This window comes from Phascolarctos cinereus, unplaced genomic scaffold, assembly GCF_003287225.1.
Source record: "Phascolarctos cinereus isolate Bilbo 61053 unplaced genomic scaffold, phaCin_HiC Scaffold_2;HRSCAF=192, whole genome shotgun sequence".
NCBI lineage: Eukaryota > Metazoa > Chordata > Mammalia > Diprotodontia > Phascolarctidae > Phascolarctos > Phascolarctos cinereus.
Genome location: NW_027555625.1, coordinates 266,080,780 through 266,100,106, shown reverse-complemented (window position 1 = coordinate 266,100,106; position 19,327 = coordinate 266,080,780). Strand labels below are relative to the sequence as shown.

Below are 19,327 nucleotides of genomic sequence, written 5' to 3'. Positions count from 1 at the left end.
ACGAATGGAGTTCAGCTGCTGGTGTTTGGGGCAAAGATACCGGATTTTGGGTGTTTTAAGTTTACGTGTCAGGATGTTATTTCTGAGCCCTGAAGAACAGAATTTCAGGGTTGTAAAGGTCTTCAGAGCCATGCAGTCCAGCTTGTGTCTGAATGAGAATTCCTGTTACACCATCTGAACAAGTGGTCATTTAGGCTTTGCTCAGAGGCTTCACCTTCCAAATTATACTTGCACTTTCACCTTTGAACCATGGAATTAATCCTAAATGTCTTCAAGGATTGTAACAACCAGAGGACAGTTGCCTCCTTTAAACTATAACCTCCTCAAGGGCAAGGACTATGTCTAATTCCTCTTAGTTTCCTTTAGCACCACTCACAGACCGCTGCATATAACAGGGGCTTAAGAAATATTTGCTGTTATATATGTGTTTCATTTTTGTTTTGTAGCCTGAATAATTCAAATCACAAAACCACTGTTAAGTACCCACTATATGCAAGGATACAGGGTGAGTACTGGGAATATGTAGACAGATACAACATAAACCCTGCCTATAAGTGTTTTCGGTCTAACAGGAAAAGGAGGAGAATGTACATACATGGCAGCTAGGTAACATGGTTTATACAGTGCTGGGCCTAGAATTAGGAAGACCTGAGTTCAAATCCAGCCCCAGATATGAGCTGTGTGACCCTGCACGAGTCACTTAATCCTATTTGCCTCAGTTTCCTCATCTGTAAAATGACCTGGAGAAGGAAATGGCAAACCACTTCAGTACCTTTGCCAAGAAAACCCTCAAATAGGGTCATGGACACAACTGAAATAACACAACAATGATGTGGAGACTTTCTTCTTATCAATAGCCTCTTAAATGTCTAAGCCTAGTAATGAAATCTCTGAGTCAAAGGCTGTGGACATTTTGGCAATTTAATTTGCATAATTTATTAGTGTTGGAGCATTTTTTCATATAATTGTTAATCGTTTATCCTTTGGTGAATGGCTCTTGCTCTAGCCAGAAACACAGATCTGCCTTCAAGGAGCTCACATTCTAATAGGTGAGAAAACATGGCAAATAACTGTGTACATACACGGTATATACAATTTGAATGGGAGGTAACCTCAGAGGGAAGACTCTAGCAGCAGGTGCTAGGGGATGGAGGAGGAGAAGGGGACCCAGAAAGGCCTGCAGAAGGTGGGATTGGAGCTGAGCCTTGAAGACATCTAGGGAAGTCAGGAGGTGGAGGGAAAGGAGGCAGAGCATTCTAAGAATGGAGGGGCAGCTAGCATAAAAGCCTGGCATGAAAACGAGCAGAAATGGAGTGCTGTATATGAGGAAGAATACATTAGCCAGTGTAGCTGGATCTTAAGAGTGCATGAAGGGGGAGGGAAGTATATAAAGTCTGGAAAGGTAGGAAGGGGCTAGGACTCAGGAGTGGTCAGAGGCTTCACCTTCCAAGCTTGTGGCCTCAAGGCCACATGAGGCCTTCTAGGTCCTCGGGTATGGCCTTTTGACTGAGTCCAAGTTTTAGAGAACAAATCCTTTTATTAAGGGGATTTGTTCTGTGAAGTTTGGATTCAGTCCAAGGGTAGCACTTGAGTACCTAGAGGGCCACATGTGGCCTGGAGGCCCCAGGTTCCTCACCCCTGGGCTAGGTTGTGCAGCACTTTAAAAGCCAACCTTTATATTTAATCCTAGAGATAATAGGGAGCCACTGAAGATTATTGAGTAGGGAAGTGACATGGTTGTGTCTGTGGAATATTCCTTTGGTAGCTGAGTGGAGGATAGAGTATAGAGGGCAGAGACATGAGGCAGGGAAACCAATCAGAAAGTTATTGGGGAGCAGCTAGGTGGAACAGTGGATAGAGCACTGGCCCTTGAGTCAGAAGGACCTGAGTTCAAATTTGGCCTCAGACACTTGACACTTACTAGCTATGTGACCCTGGGCAAGTCATTTAACCCCAGTTGCCCCTCCCCCAAAAAAAAGAAAGGAGAAAAGAGAAGGCTGTTCCAAAAGTCCAGGGAAGAAGAGATGAGGGCCCAAATGCTGGTGGTGCCTGGCTATGTGTGTCTAGAGAGAAAGAGATGTATAACAGAGATGTTGTGAGGGTAGAAATGTCAAGTTGGAGTGACTGTTGGATATGTGGGGTGAATGTGAGTGAGGGGTTGAGGATGACACTCAGGTTGTGAGCCTCAGTCACTGGGAGGATGGTGGTGCCTGTTGACAGTGAAAGGCAAATTGGGAAGGGGAGCGGGTTTGGGCAATAAAGAATGTTTTGGACAATGAGTTTGAGATTCCTCGGAGACAGCCAGGATGAGATGTCTAGGGGGCAGGTGATGCAGGGTTGGAGGCACCTAGGGAAGAGTGGCAGGGTGCCCGGGGGACATGAAACCGCTCTGTGTGAGGGTTGGTTGGAGGAACTGGGGATATCTGGGTGAAGCAGAGAAGACTTTGGGGAGGGTGTGGAAGAGCACCTGGAGGCTTGTTCTGCTTGTCTTCAGAGGGCTGAACTGGAAGCAGTGATTAGAAGGGGAGGCCACAGAAAAGTGGATTGGGACATGGTACAAGGAAATAAGGGCCAACAATCATAGCCATGGGAGAGTGAGATGGGCTGCCTTGGGAGGTGGCAATAATGACCACTGCCACTTATACTAATAATATGTAACATAACATATTAAGAATATATTAATTATATTAATAATATAAAATGACTGACATTTATATTAATAATATACTATAATGATAATATATTCTTATAATAACTGACACTTTAATGTTTACAGAGCACTTAAAATATCTTATTTGATCCTCACGAAGACCCAGTGAGGTAAATGCGAGAGTTGTTATCATATCCATTTTACAGATGAGAAAAATTGAAACTGATGGAAGTTAAGACTCTCTCATAGCTAGTAAGTGGGTGTCTGAGACAGTTAAACCCAGGTTGCCTGTCTAGTACGTTCCCCATCCTTGGTGGTCTTCCAGCGGAGGCTGGGGATTCATTCCTGCTTAGGTCATGCTAAATGGCCTCTCTGGTGCCTTCCGAATTCTGTGACCTGATTGGAGGATTCCTGGGAAGGGGCACTGCTGTCTGTTTCCTTCATGACACTCACAGTGATAGAGCTTGACATCTTGCCAATCACATCCTGAAATTTAGAATGTGGTGATTAAATACCCTAATTGCCAGCTTGGGTTGTGAATAATAATAACATGCTAATTCAGCTAGTTTCTCCCCCTCCCTCCCCTTTCCTTCCCCTAGACAGTTACATCAGTTCTGCTGATGATACAGGAATCCAGTCATTTTTTTCCTTCTTGCTTTAGGATAAAGAAGAAGAAAATGGGTAATAAGATACCCCTTACCTATGCTAATTCAGGCCTTTGCCACAACTAGATGCTGTTTTTCCTCCTCACTTCGTCATATGCCACAAATCACAGTCTGGTTGGACCAAAGGGTCTGAGGGAGAGAGGGCAAAAAGGGAGAGAGACGAGGTAAAGAGCAAAGTGAGCTTTGGACCTCTGCCCCTTTGGGATGTCTGCTCCAGAGGGCAGTCAGAGTGGCCTGTGAGGCTGAGGGAGATTAAAAGAGTGAGCTAGGTTTGTAGTCAGGAGATCTGGGTCGTAGTCCTAGCTGTCACTAGCTTAATATGTGACAATCAGTAAGACACTTTCCTCTCTGAGCCTCAGTCCCCCCATTTACAAAATGAAAAGTTTAGGTCAGAGAATCCCTAAGGTCCTTCCCAGCTTTAAGACTCTTAATTCTATAACCGTTTTAAGGTTTCAGGGATCTGAAGTGGGCACTCCACAAGATACATGAAGAATGTCAGAGTGGAAAGGAATTATCTAGTTGAATTCCCCCATTTGACAGGGGAAGAAACTGAGTCCTAGAGAAGGGAAGTGTTTTGCTCAGGGTCTCCTAGCTAGCTAATATTAGATAACCTCCCTATCATGAATATGATATAGTTGTCAGTGAGAATGAGAGAGAGAGAGAGAGAGAGAGAGAGAGAGAGAGAGAGAGAGAGAGAGAGAGAGAGGAGAGAGGGGAGAGAGAGAGAGGAGAGAGGGAGAGAGAGAGGAGAGAGAGAGAGAGGGGAGAGAGAGGGAGGAAGAGAGAGAGAGAGGGGAGAGAGGGAGAGAGAGGGAGAGAGAGGAGAGAGAGAGGAGAGAAAGAGAGAGAGAGAGAGAGAGAGAGAGAGAGAAGAGGGAGAGAGGAGAGAGGGGAGAGAGAGAGAGGGGAGAGAGAGAGAGAGGAGAGAGGGGAGAGAGAGAGGGAGAGAGAGAGAGGAGAGAGGGAGAGAGAGAGGAGAGAGGGAGAGAGGAGAGAGAGAGGAGAGAGAGGGAGAGAGGAGAGAGGAGAGAGAGAGGAGAGAGAGGAGAAAGAGAGAGGAGAGAGAGGGAGAGAGAGAGAGGAGAGAAAGAGGAGAGAGAGAGAGAGAAAGAGAGAGAGAGAGAGAGAGAGAGAGAGAGAGAGAGAGAGAGAGAGAGAGAGAGAGAGAGAGAGAGAGAGAGAGGAGAGGGGGGAGAGAAGAGAGGAGAGAGAGACTGATTGTTGGTTTTGTTTTTTTTTTCACCAGTCCCATCTCCAATCACTGAGTGTTAATCTGAAATGTTTGGATATGCAGATGTAATCGGGCTAGGGGGAGAGAGGAGGAGAGCTTCTGTAGCATCCAGTGCTTAATAGAGGGAACCACTGATGCCGTGTGACCCAGTCAAATAGGGGAGCAGCCCAGGTTGATGAATTAGTCTTTTGAGAAATGCTTGTGGCAGAGGTGGGACTAGAGCCTTATCTCTGTGGGGCTGAGTTCAGCTGGCTGAGGTGGCTTGTTGCCGGGAGAAAGAATGCCCCTGGGAATCCGTTGCCTGTGAATGAGGCCCAGAGATAAGGGGGGGAAATGCAGGCAACAGGGATGGTGTGATGAGCCCTAGATTTCAATCCTTACTCTGCAGCTTACTATTTGTGTGACCTTGGGTGAGTCACTGCTTCTGGTCCTCTGTTTCTTCACCTCAAACATGGAAGGGTTGGACTAGATTAGAATTCTTGACCTTTTGGTGTTCTGAGCCCCTTTGGCAGTCTGGAGAAGCCTTCTCAGAATAATGTTTTTAGATTCTTAAATTAAAATGTATAGGATTATGGAGGAAACTATATGGAAAACACTTATTAAAATATTTTTATAAAACAAGGTCACAGAATCCAGGTTAAGAACCCCTGGATCAAATGAGCTTTAAGATTCTTTTAGCTTTCATATTTCCTGGAATAGGTGACCAACATTAAACCATTATCATCCCAGTGACAGCTGCTGGCCTTTATCTATACAGCATTTTGAATGACCTTCTTCTGCCTACCTGGACTAGCTTCACTTGTGTGCCTGTCTGGGAATTCCACTTTGGGTTCCTTGCTAGGAATGGGGGCTGGGCATCAAATGAGGGGCTGTTTCTCTAGCTATGGTAGAGGGCCTGTAGTCTGTTTTCTCCTCTCACTTTCCACTTATAGATTAGAACTGGGTAGCCTGCCCTCAGGAAAAAGGTTCTTGATCCAGATCTTTAAATAAGTAAACAAAAAAACAGGATCATTTTACCTCAATACCATCTTGGGCCCCTTCTTCCCTTGTCAGTCTTCTTACCCCCTCAACATGTATTGTGTGACTCCAATGGCTCCCTCTCACCTGCAGGATCAAATGGGAAATCCTCTGGCATTCAAAACCCTTCAGAATCTAGCCCCCTCTTCTTACACCTTACTCCCTGCCTTGTACTCTTTGATTCAGTGACAATGGACTTTTTTTTTTTGGACACTGGACTTTTTATACTTCTCTGAGCAAGACTTCTCAGTTTGGGGCATTTTCTCTGGCTCTCTCTCATGCCTGGAATGCTCTCCCTCCTTATCTCTGCCTCCTGGCTTCCTTCAAGCCTCAACTAAAATCCCATCTCTACAGGAAGCTTTGCCCAATCCCCTTAATTCTGGTGCCTTCCCTCTATAAATTATTTCCTATTTATCCTGTATGTGGCTTGTTTGTACGTATTTATTTTTTTTCTCCCCTGTTAGTCTGTGAGCACCTTGAGGGTAGGGATTGTCTTTTGCTTTTTTATATCTTCAGCTCCTAGCACAGGGCCTGCCTGGCACATAGTGGAGACCTAATAAATCTTTATTGATTGGTAGATCTGGAACTACTTTGTCTGTTGTCTTCTAGAATAATGGTACTAGCACTTATAAAGGGCATTAATTTACTTGTGTTAACTCATCTTATCCTTAGGATAACCCTGGGAGGTAGATGCTCTTATTATCCCCATTGTACAGATGAGGAAACTGGAGCAGACAGAAGTTAAGTGACTTGTGCTGGGTCACACAGCTGGTAAATATTTGAAATGGAATTTAAGCTCATGTCTTCCTAATTCCAATAGTATTCACTGCACTCTAGCTGCCTAGAAAGGTGTTGGATGAACAGCCAGACAGACAGAGAGACAGACAGATAGAAACAGGGCATGACTCCCCGGTGGGGAACTCTGGTTTCCCTAGGGCTCATGAAAGTAACTTAAGTGTGAAAAATCTGGGTTCTAGTCTCAGTTCTTCCACTGCTTGGCCCATAGCAAGTCACATAAGCACTTTAGGACTCTGTTTCCATACCAATATAATGGGGATGATGGCCCCCTAGTCCTTTATTACCAAGGCTGTCAGGGACGTGGATTAATGCCATTGCAGAGCCTAGGAGATTAGAATCCGCAGGAGGGAGTTTACAATCCATTTTGGCTCTCTGGTGACAGGGACGAGTATACTCTTGGTGATGGCCAGGTAAATCTCTGGATGGATCCTCCCTTCAGTGGGGTTCTGCTTTCTCTGCCTGATCCCTCTTCTGTCAGGCAGTCAGACCCCCATCATGGGCTAGTGGCCCTTCTTCACTCCTGCCCAGTCCCCCAAGTCCACTCTAGTCTGCCTTCGCCCCAGGAACTGGGTAGGTTTTTAAGTGCCTACAGTTAAGGGATGTGAAGATAATCTTGAGCACATTTTAAAAGGTTCTTTCTCTAGAACAGTATCTTTCTTGGGCATCACTCCTAGTTTTGGACCAATGTCATGCTGACCAAACCCTTGGCTTGGCGCTCAACTATAACCCAGAGTGGCCAGTGTCTCTCAGTTCCAGTCCTTGGCATCTCCCTATGACTTTGACTCTGTCCTAATGTCACCCCTTGACCCAGCATCCTATGCTCTGGGGAATGTCTCAGACACACTCCTAAAATATTGGAATCGTAGAAAAGTGTCAGAATTTCTGAGCAGGAAGGACCCTTAGAGGTCATCTGAACCAGTCAATCAATCAATGAACATGTATTAAGTGCCCCCTATGTGCCTTGGAAGGGAAGATCAGGGAGAGCTGCTTCCCACACGTGCTGGCTGTGTGATTCTGGCTAAGTCCCTGAATCCCTCCAGTGGCCCTGGGTAATTTTCTAATACCATAAGTTGCAGGGCAGGTGCTGATGTGCATTGTTAAAGTTTTTTTATCTAGGAATTCTCTATACCAAGGAAATCATAGAGGGGCGTGTGGGGGTGTGTGTGTGTGTGTTTTAATTAATGTGAACAAATATGTACTAAGCAGTTACATTGTGTTCAACCTTGAATTGGCCATTATCCCTAACCAAAGAAGAGACAAGTCTTTGTTCTTGAGGTGCTTCCAATTTAATTGGTAGAGGTCTCCATGTGTAGTTCTTAGAGAATGATACAAGACACAATGTAATTGAGCACAAGTGTTTTAATTGGATCTATGGCTTTTTACACAGCTCAAGAACATGTCTGCCAATTTCAGAAAGCCAGGCCCATTTTGACAAAGGCTTTTGTCCTTTGATCCCCAGGTATCTGAGAGTGACTTAGAGGTGTAGGAGAAAAGGGAAACAGACTTCTGACATTCTGGGGAGGCTGCTCTGGGTTTCTCTGGCGCCTTTTGTCAGGCCTGCATGGCAATAGTGATGGAGGGTGAGTGGGTGATCACAGGGGTCGTCTCTACCCATTGGCAACCTCATTCAAGGGCCTGAGGAGTATCAGCCTCCATTCTGCCACCTGCCACCAGCTGAGAACTCGTGCTATGTTTTCCAGAGAGAGATTTCCCCTGGTGGTGATGGGAAATATGCTACCCCATCCCCCCACCCTGGTAGCTTATGTGTGTGGGGGTGGGGGGGAGCAGAGGGTGAGTGATCAGAGCATGCGTGTGGGTCTGTACCAGCTGCTAGTACCATATGGACACCACCTACCAGTGGTATCAATCTTCTCATTGGAGCTCTCCGGCTGCAGAACCCTGAAGGAATGTGAGGGGATTATTAAAGAGAGAGAAAGGAGAAAGTCATTACCTTCTATAAATGCCTTTGTGGTCTAGGGAAGTGGTCTTCAAAGTAGAGGCCATGATTTAACCCCGAGGAATTTGTGAGGGTGGGAAGATGGGTTGCAGCCCACCCTTCCTGCAACAGCCTACCATGGAGCTTGTCTACAATACAGCTATATTCCTACCTTCACTTGTTACAGTCCAGTGCTCCCCCACCCTCTCCCCTCCAGCATCTTTGCAAGCTCCCAACCTTCTTAAGGCAGGCATTGGCTCTTCGGGGCAGTTATAGTCTCTGTTCTCTCACAGCAGTATGCAGATGCCGTTGGGAAAGTCACCCTCCCAACCCTATCCCAGCATATCTACTAGGGGAATAACAATGATAATGATAAAACTATTATTACTGATAGGGGGTTTAAAATTATTTTTTTTCTCTTTTGCTTCTAAATCTAGGATTTAGTGATAAGAACGTATTGGTTTAGAGGAGTCGAGACTTGGGTTCCAGTCCCAGCTCTATCACTAACTAGCTGTCCAACTTGGATAAGCTGCTCTTTGTGCCTCCATTTCTTCTATTGTCCAAGTTTTGCCTCACTTATCTCCCAGAGTTGCTATGAGGTTAAAATGAAATAACAGATACAAAAGCACTTTGTATAATGAAAAGTAGATAATATACAAAGGCCAGGTGGTATGAGAATCCTAGGATTGATCCCAGAGCTAGAAAGGATCTTAGAGCACCGAATGGCAGAACTGGAAGAGAACTTAGACATAGGAACACAAAAGGAGCTTGGAGGGAGGAAGCTTAGAATACAAAACCTGGAACATGGGACCTGGGAGGGACCTTAAGACATAGGATGTCAGAATTGAGAAGGAGGTTAGAGTATAGAATGTTCAAGCTGAAAGAATGTCTGAGTTCATCTCGGTTAATCCCTTCATTTTAGAAATTGGAAAACTGAGGAACACATGAGGGATGCCTAAATTGTTGGAGGTTGTAGAGATAGCAAGTAGCAGATCCAAGACAAGAAGCTAAGGTTCGTGATCCAACCATTCTGGAGAGCTATTTGGAACTATGCCCAAAGGGCTGCAAAAACGTGTATACCCTTTGACCCAGCAACAGCACTTCTAGCACTGTATCCCAAAGAGATCATACAAATGGGAAAAGGACACACATGTACAAAAATATTTATAGCAGCTCCTTCTGTGGTGGCAAAGAATTGGAAATTGAGGGGATGCCCATCAATTGGGGAATGGCTGGACAAGTTGTGGCATATGAATGTAATGGAATACTATTGTGCTGTAAGAAATGATGAACAGGCTGACTTCAGAAAAACCTGGGAAGACTTATATGGTCTGATGCTGAGTGAAGTGAGCAGAACCAGGAGAATGTTGTACACATTAATAGCCATGTTGTGTGATAACTAACTTTGATAGACTTAGCTCTTCTCAGCAATGCAAGGATCTAAGACATCTCCAAAAGTCTCCTGATAGAAGATGTTATCCATATCCAGAGAAAAAACTATGGAGTTTGAATGCAGATCGAAGCATACTATATGTTCTTCCCCCCCCCCCTTCTGTTTTGTTTTGTTTTCTCTTTCTTGTGGTTCTTCCTATTGGTTCTAATTCTTCCTTAAAATTGACCAATGTGAAAATTAAAAAAAAAAAGAAGCTAGAGTTCAGGCCACTTGTTATCATATATGCTGTTTCTCAGGTGCTGGGGATATGGGGTTCCTTACTGGAGGGTAATGTAAGGGTCTTGTTCATCACCTTTCTCACCTTCCTTCCTCAGGTATAAAGGCTTCATCAAGGATTGTCCCAGTGGCCAGTTGGATGCTGCAGGATTCCAGAAGATCTACAAACAGTTCTTCCCCTTTGGTGACCCCACCAAGTTTGCTACGTTTGTTTTCAATGTCTTTGATGAAAACAAAGTGAGTTAGTGATTGATGGTGCTATGCCAGCCCCCAAGGTCCCAGGAGCCACCTCCCCCTCACCACCAGGCTCTGAAGCTTCATCTCCTCCTAAAATGCTAACTCAACACCCACTCTCTCACTGCTAACTTGCCTTAGTGGGGAAGACACACATATACACACACAACCACCCCTGAACTTTCCCTTCTCTGGGTATGAAAGGCAGATAGATGTAGGCATGAAGTAAGGAAAAACTTCCTAACAATTAGAGCTATCGAAAAGTGGAATAGGTTGCCTCATGAGGTGGTGAGTTCCCCTAATTTGGGTCTTCAAGCAAAGGCTAGATGACTACTTGTTGGGGATGTTGCAGAGGAAATTTCTGTTTGAGGATAGACCTGACTAGATGGATTGGAATGCAAGCCTTCCTTGCTCCAGATTCCCCATGTTTGCCTCTGGTTCTTTTCTTTCCCAGAGTCCCCTTTTTATTTCATAATCCTTTCTCCTCTCCTGTCATATTTTTTTTATTGAGTCCTGGGCCTCAGTGCCATTCTGTCCTTTTCCATTTTTACCGGTGCCCCTCTGCTGGGCCTTACTGGATCATGGAGTCCTTTGAGGACTCTCAGCCTGTGCCTAGGGGCTAGGCTTGTCAGGCAGTGACCCAAGAGCAGCTCACCATTCCTGGCCATGGCCATTACTCACAGCTCTGACAGATCATTGAGGGATTCTTTCCTAGCACTTATACGTGACTAAGAGTCAGGTGGGTCAGGGTTCTAGGCCTAGCTCTGTGATCAGTTGGCTGTGTGACCTTTTCCCTTTCTGAGCTTCAGTATTCCCATTTGTAAAATGGTGGAGTTGGATTAGATTATCTGTATTTTGTTGTTGTTGTTCAGTCATTTTTCAGTCATGTCCAACTCTTTTTGACCCCATTTGGATTTTTCTAAGCAAAGATACTGAAGTGATTTGCCATTTCCTTCTCCAGCTCATTTTACAGGTGAGGAAATGGAGGCAAACAGGGTTAAGTGACTTACCCAAGGTCACACAGCTAATAAGTAAGTGTCTGAGGCCAGATTTGAACTCAGGAAGACCAGGCCAGTACTCTATTCACTTCACTGCCTACCTGCCCAGATTATCTCTAAATGCTTTTCTAAATCTAAGATTCTGTAATTCTAAGCTGAGGGAGATTACTATATGTTACTCTCCCATGGTGACTGGGATGTCTGAATGCATATTCATCCCATCACACTCATTCACTCTTTCTTCAGCTTCTTCTCCCTTCATCCTTTTATTTCTTTTCTTCTCTCCTCTTTCTCTTCTTTCTCTCCCAAACTCTCCCTTTCTCGATCTTCCCTCCATCAGACTGAGAAAGCTCAACTGATGAATGTGTAATGCCTTCTCTTGTCAGGATGGGAGGATAGAGTTCTCGGAGTTCATCCAGGCACTCTCGGTGACCTCTCGGGGGACCCTGGATGAGAAGCTAAGATGTAAGTTCCTTTTCTATCAGTTAATCCTTTATTTGGGGACCTTTCGATGTGTACATGTCTGTGCTGGCTACCAAGGGGGAATATTGAGAAGAATAGACGAATTCAGGTCTTCACAGAGCATACCGTGTATAAGACTTATACACCTGAAAGAGAGATAAGACTTATACACCTGAAAAGACAATGGACAACTTCTGTACCAAATGCCATTGAATAATTCGACAGCAAAGTATTATATGTTGAGTTGAGAGTAGGGGGACATCCCTAGGGGCTGGACTGGCCAAGGCTTATTGGAGAAGCTTAAGTAAGTCCAGAGGCATGGAAGGATTTTGATAGCTAGAGAACAGAGGGCCTTCCAGGCTAAAGGACCCAAAAGAAGGGCAAGTTGAATCCCCTGGCTATAAGAGGCTGCTAAGTAGTATAGCAGATAGAATTAGGAAGACCCAGATTCAAATCCCTCTGCTGACACATACTCATTCAGTGACTCTGGCTAACTCACTTAATCTCCCCAAGTCTCAGTTTCTTCATCTGTAGTATGAGGCAATTGGACTTGATGACCTTCAAGGTTCTTCCTAGCTCTAAATATTATCTTATGATCTCTGGGAGAACAGCTAGTATCCCATACATCATCTGGGTATTGCATCCTAGGGTACCCTCAAAGGAGAAAGTGAGATTGGGAGCCAGGTCTGACTTCAGGTGCTGCTCCTGACACTGACAGGCTGGGTGATTCAGCATGAGTCCCACTCAGTTCTCCCAGGGATCAGTTTCCCTGTCTTCAAGATGGGGAATAAATGGGCTCTCTCCCCACCTTTATCTCTCTGACTTGGGTGGGGGCAAGGGGAATTGGTTATATATTCAACTTGCTTCCACTTTTGCTAGAGAGAAGGGATGAGAAAGATCCTAGGGATGATGAACAGTGTCTCCAATTTCAGGGGCATTCAAGCTATACGACTTGGATAATGATGGCTACATCACAAGGAATGAGATGCTGGACATTGTAGATGCCATTTACCAGATGGTGGTAAGGAGGGTTTGGCCATGGGATGGGTGGGTAGGGCATGTAGGTGATGAGAAGGCCAAGGAGACGATTTAGAGAAGGGATGGATTTTGTTCACATAATAAGTGATATCTTGTATGGGGAGACTTTCAAACTGTCTGTAATTGTTATGTGATTCACCATCTGGAGAGGTAGAAGCCAAAGATCTCCCTGGAGGTGGAGAAACTTGGTTGGGGGAGGGTATAGTCCAGAAAATGTGTGTTGTGTATGTGTATCCAAAAATAAGAATAGTGGGGGTAGATACCGAGCTGGGAGAGGGGAATACTGGCATAGTGGGTACCCTGGAGCTGGGCGGAGGTGGTGTGATGTGGGAAAGATAGCACTGAATTCAAAGGCAGAAGACTTGCCCCCCCTTGCTCGTTGACCTTGGGTAAGTGATGCTTCCCCAGCTGGTCTCTGTTTTGCCCAGGTGAGGGTTGGATTACATGGTCTCTAAGGTTGCATGGGGCTCCATGACTCGGGTGCTCAGCTGGAAAAGAAGTTAATGGCATCTCTTGCTGCTTAGCCAGAACTGTAAAGAAAAACTTGGATACAGCCAAGGCAGGGCGGGGTCAGTGGACAATATTTAGCCCTTCTGTGCTTATCTCTTTCCTGTTAGGGTAACACTGTGGAGCTTCCAGAGGAGGAGAACACCCCAGAAAAGAGGGTGGATCGGATCTTTGCCATGATGGACAAGGTGAGATGGTTGAGGTGGGAGATTGCATCCTCTTCAATCCTTTGGGCGCCTGGAGAAGAGTTTTACTCCAGGTCAGGGAGGAGGATGGGAAAAACAGTAACATTCAACTGAAGACTTGGGTCATGCACTGACAGAATTCAGTGTGTCCTTGTTGGGGGGAAGTGGCCAAAGCAAGGTATTAAGGAAAGAGGGAGGACATCATCTGTATTTGCCTACCTCTTAGCATATTCCCCCTGAATTATGTGTCCAAAGCAACTCCGAGTTCTGTAGATTTCGAGCTAGAGGGGATTGCAGTGTGCATGTTATTTAACCCCTTCAGTTTATAGCTGAAGAAACTGAGACTTAGAAAGAATTGACCAGAATCACAAAGGTGGTAAGTAGTGAAGCCAGGAGGTTGGAGGGCAGCTAGGTGACCCCATAGTACACAGAGTACTGGGCCTGGAATCAAGAAGACTCGTCTTCCTGACTTCAAATCTGCCCTCAGATACTCACTAGCTGTGTGACCCTAGGCAAGCCACTTAACCCTGTTTGCCTCAGTTTTCTCATCTGTGAAATGAGCTGGAGAAGGAAATTGCACACCACTCCAGTATCTCTGCCAAGAAAATTCCAGGGGCAGCTAGGTGGCACAGTGGATAGAGCACTGGCCCTGGATTCAGGAAGACCTGAGTTCAAATCCAGCCTTAGACACATAACACTTACTAGCTGTGTGACTCTGGGCAAGTCACTTAACCCCCATTGCCCAACAAAAAAAAAAGGAAATTCCAAATGGTGTCATGAAGAGTCAGACATGACTGAAATGACTGCATAACAACAACAGTGGAGTCAGGATTTGAACACAGGTCTCCTAAGTCTGAACCAAGACTCATTTTTCTTCTACTATGATCCCCTTCTTCTCCCTTCTCTCTCCCTTGCATTTCCTCTCCTACCTTACAACCACCAGTGACCCCAAGCTCCTGCATCTCGAGCCTGACCTCATGATTTATTAGGAAGAACACCAGAATGGAAGTCAGGAGATCTTGGTCCCAGTTCCAGCTTTACCACTAGCCCTGTGACTGGCCTTCAGCTGGCTTCTTTTCTCTGAGTCATTGGAGTTTCCCCCCCTGTAAAGTAAACAGGTTGGATTGTTTCAGCTTTAATATTCTCTGGATTGATGAGTTGATGAGAGCAGGGAAAACCACAGGGCTGGGAATAGCAGACCAATATAGCTCCCTCTGTGGATTAGCCACAGAAAACTTCTGTTACTATCCTGTCTTCCCCTCTTCTCCTTCTCCCTCCCCATCCTCCAGGGCAGGTCTGAGTACCACCTACTCACCATCAGGTTTAGGGAATGCAAATTCATGTCCAGGAAACAGAATCTACCAGGAAAAGATAATCACCTAAAACATCCATCCCCAAGCTGAATAGAAATGATTTGGATTTTAGCCATTGTTTGGAATTATTCAGTTCATTTATTTGTATGAAGAGTTAAGGGATGACTGACTTTTTCCATCTCTGAATGAACTAGTGTCTGAAGGAGCCTCTGACCCCTGATCTGAGACAAGCGGACCGGAGTATTAATCTGGTTGACAGATCCAAGACAAGTGATTCTTAATCTGAGGTCCATGAGTAGATTTCTGGCGGTCTGTGAACTTGGCTGGAAGAAAAAATTACATCTTTATTTTTTAAAATTAATCTCTAAATGCAATTTGGCATTTCCTTAAATTATTTAAAAACTTTATTCTGAGGAGTCCATAGGCTTCACTAGAATGCCAAAGGGTCCATGACATAGAAAAAGCTGTGGACCCCTCCCCTAGACCCATCCCAGGTTGGGTAGTTGGAGTTGGGTGGGGCTTAGACATGGAAAACTCCAACCTCTTCATCTCTCCTTCCAGAATTCAGATGGAAAGCTGACACTGCAGGAGTTCCAGGAGGGCTCAAAGGCTGACCCTTCCATTGTCCAGGCACTGTCCCTCTACGATGGGCTTGTATAGTCCTAAGGCCAGAGCAGGGGTAAGTGTGGGCCATCTAGGCAACCTTATTCCAGGGGCCCAGGATCATTATGCACTGGAAAGAGAAGAACAAAAGCTCAGCCACAGATCATCTGGATCCTGATTCTTCCCCTGCTAGAAAGGAAACAAACACCCAAGACATTGTGGATTGAAGAGAGGTCAGGATGTTACTTATCTCATCTTTCAGTAATGAGTTTAATGCCTAGCAATAGCTAAGTTGCAAAGGCCTCCTTCCCAGCTCACATGAGTATCATTATTTTCTTTTGATTATTCAGGTAGATATAATGTAAATTCAGTATAATAGTATTGTATAGTCACTTGCAATTGGGATAGATTTTTTTTCCTCTTTCTCTTCCTCTGTCCTTTAAAAAAAGAAGTTAATTTAATTTTTTTCAGTGAACAAAGCTCCATTTCTCTTCCTCCACCCCCTCACATATTGAAAAAAGGAAAAGAAACAACAAATATGTATGTATAGTCAAGCAAATAAAAAAATCCTGCATTAGTCATGTACTATTGTCCTATATATATGCACATAAATACATATATACACACACATACACATACACATAGATAGATAGATAAATAACAGCTAGGTGGCACAGTGGATAGAGTACCAGGCCTAAAGTTAGGAAGACTCATCTTCCTGAGTTCAGATCTGGCCTCATAGACTTACTAGTTGTGTGACCCTTAAGGGGTAAGTCACTTAACCTTTTTTGCCTCAGTTCCTCACCTGTAAAATGGGGACACACTGGAGAAGGAAATGGCAAACCACTCTAGTATGTCTGCCAAGAAAACCCCAAATGGGGTCACAAAGAGTTGGACGTGACTAAGACAACTGAACAACAAGAACAAATATGTACATATATACATACATACATACATATATTCTGTCCCCTTGAGTCTATCACCTGTGAGGTGGGTGGTGTCATGGTTTCTCTGGAGTTGTGGCTGGTCATTGAGTGTGTTAATTAGAATTTTGAGGTCTCTCAAAGTTATTTGTATTTGCAGTTTTGCTGTTACTCCATAAATTGTTGTCTTGGTTTCTTCCTTTTCTTTTTTTCTCTCCTTTTCATCTTCTTGTACTTTTTTCTCTTCTCCTTTTTCTGGCTCTTTCTTTAATTCTCATTTTCTTTTCACCTTTCTCTTCCTCTTTCCCTTATTTCTTTTCTTTCCCATCTTCCTATTCTATTTTTTCTTCCTAATTTCCTTTCCCTTCTTCACCTTCAGTTTCCTCTTCTCCATCCTTTTCTTTTCCTCTTCCTTTTCTTTCTCTACCTCTTTTCCCCCTCATTTCCCCCCCTTCTTTTTCTGCTTGCTCCCTTTTCATTTCTTTTTCTTCTTGACCTCTTCTTTGACCTTTTCCATCACCATCATAATCCATTGACACATATTTCTAGTTAGAAATACACAACAGAAGGCTCTGCAGGTTATTTAATTTTGCACCCTGATAATAGGGCAAAACAAGGCCTAATGAGTTTTTGGGTGGATTCCCCCTTTGAAAAGTCCACCAAGAACACTCTTAATAGATAGAACAAAAAAAGGGGACCTGGTGTGTTTGCAGAAAGGTCAAAAAGATAGGTGGGCAACAAGCTTTATTAAGCTCTTACTATGTGTCATACTCATAGTGCATCAGGGAAAACAAATGACAGTCTACAGATTGCTGCCCGGTACTCTATCAAACTCCCACTCCACTCTTTTCCAAGGAGAGACACAGACTGTAGAGTAAGTGAGATTAACATTTAGTCTAGCATCCTCTCCCTTCTCCCGTTCTTAAATCTAAATTCCCTATCTGGCAAGGCTATGCTTGTGTCCTGGCAAAGTACCACCTGTGTGCAGAATAAGCTGGGTTTTTTGATGATCTTATTGGAACCTGGGAAGCCTCCCCACCTCTCCTTCTAGAATCCTGTAGCTAGGAGGTTCCTCCAGGTTATTTGGTCCAACTTTATGCCTTTAAGGATCCCTATGTCCCCATGTGTAAACCACCCAGGACTACATGAATGAATGGAAGAATAAATTCATTCAAAAATATCTCTTGGAAAAAAAAGATAAAGAAAAAAATCTCTTGTATACTCCCCCTTCTCTCCTCTGACAGTGATACTACACTGATAGAAGTCCTCATCCCTTTATTTTAATTTTTTAAAAATCTTCATATTATTATATTATTTTGTATTACTTATAACCCAGATCTTGTCACTCAGAACATGAGTTCTTCCTTATGAGGAGTGGGGATTAGGGAAGATGAAGAACTGTATTTCTGAACCTGATCTCTGACTTGGGTTTGTATCTTCTTTTGAAATTCAGATCTTTTTTTATTTTTTTATTTTATTTTTTTAATATAAATTTATTTATTTTCAGTCTTCAATATTTACTTCCACAAGATTTTGAGTTCCAAATTTTCACTCCATCTTGCCCCTCTCCCCACCCCAAGATGGCATGCATTTTGAATACCCTTTCCCCTAGTCTGCCCTCTCTTCTATCTCTGTCCCCCCTTCTCTTATCCCCTTACCCTTCTATTTTCCTGTAGGGCAGGATAGACTTCTGTACCCCATTTCCTGTGTTTCTTATTTCCCAGTAGCATGTGAAAACATTTTTTTAAACATATGTTTTTAAAACTTTAGGTTTCAAATCTCCCTTCCTCCCTCCCCACCCATCCTCATTGAAAAGGCAAGCAACTCAATATAGGTTATACATGTGCAGTTATGCAAAATACTTCCATAGTAGACATGTTGTGAAAAACTAACTCTATTTCCCTTAATCCTATCCTGCCCCCCATTTATGCTATTCTTTCTTTTGACCCTGTCCCTTCTCATAAGTATGTGTTTCTGATTACCCCCTTTCCCAATCTGCCCTCCTCCCTATCATCCCCCTGCTTTGTCCCCTTCTCCCCCTATTTTCCTGTAGGGTAAGACAGATTTCCTTACCCAATTGAATGTGTATGTTATTCCCTCCTTAAACCAAATCCTATGAGAGTAAGATTCACTCATTCCCTCTCACCTTCCCCCATTTCCCCTTCACTGTAAGAGCATTTTCTTTTCTGTTTTTTTTTGTGAGACAATTTACCCTATTCTACCTCTCCCTTTCTTCTTCTCTGAATATAATCCTCTCTCATCCCTTAATTTTATTCTCCAGATATCAACCCTTAATCTTCAGCTCACCCTGTGCCCTCTATCTATCTATCTATCTACCTATACATACATATAATTTTTTTCCTCCAACTACCCTAATACTGACAAAGGTCTCATGAGTTATAAATATCATCTTTCCATGCAGGAATGTAAACAGTTCAACCTTAATAAGTCTCTTATGATTTCTCTTTCCTATTTACCTCTTCATGTTCCACTTGAGTCTTGTATTTGAAAGTCAAATTTTCTATTCATCTCTGGTCTTTTCATCAAGAATGCTTGAAAGTCCTCTATTTCACTGAATAACCATTTTTTCCCCTGAAGGATTATACTCAGTTTTGCTGGGTAGGTGATTCTTGGTTGTAATCCTATCTCCTTTGCCCTCCTGAATATTATATTCCATGCCCTGTGGTCCTTTAATGTAGAAGCTGCTAAATCTTGTGTTATCCTGATTGTGTTTCCACAGTACTTGAATTGTTTCTTTCTGGCAGCTTGTAATATTTTCTCCTTGACCTGGGAACTCTGGAATTTGGCTATAATATTCCTAGGAGTTTTCCTTTAGGGATCTCTTTCAGGAGGGGGATTGGTGGATTCTTTCAATTTCTATTTTGCTCTCTGGTTCTGCTGTATCAGGGCAGTTTTCCTTGATAATTTCTTGAAAGATGATGTCTAGGGTCTTTTTTTTGATCATGGCTTTCAGATAGTCCAATAATTTTTAAATTGTCTCTCTTAGATCTATTTTCCAGGTCAGTTGTTTTTCCAATGAGATATTTCACATTGTTTTCTAATTTTTCATTCTTTTGGATATGTTTTACAGTGTCTTG

General features: G+C 43.7%; 1 protein-coding gene across 1 annotated transcript in view; it reads left to right on the top strand.

Annotated features, from left to right (window-relative positions):
* Positions 1-19,327, top strand: part of NCS1 (neuronal calcium sensor 1) — a 96,173-nt gene that overhangs the window by 67,044 nt on the left and 9,802 nt on the right. The window contains exons 3-7 of the mRNA XM_020973563.2: positions 10,065-10,203; positions 11,585-11,663; positions 12,593-12,681; positions 13,316-13,393; positions 15,265-15,382. Of these exons, the coding sequence (XP_020829222.1) occupies positions 10,065-10,203; positions 11,585-11,663; positions 12,593-12,681; positions 13,316-13,393; positions 15,265-15,363 (484 nt within the window). The 3' untranslated portion in view covers positions 15,364-15,382. The remainder of the gene's footprint in view (positions 1-10,064; positions 10,204-11,584; positions 11,664-12,592; positions 12,682-13,315; positions 13,394-15,264; positions 15,383-19,327) is intronic.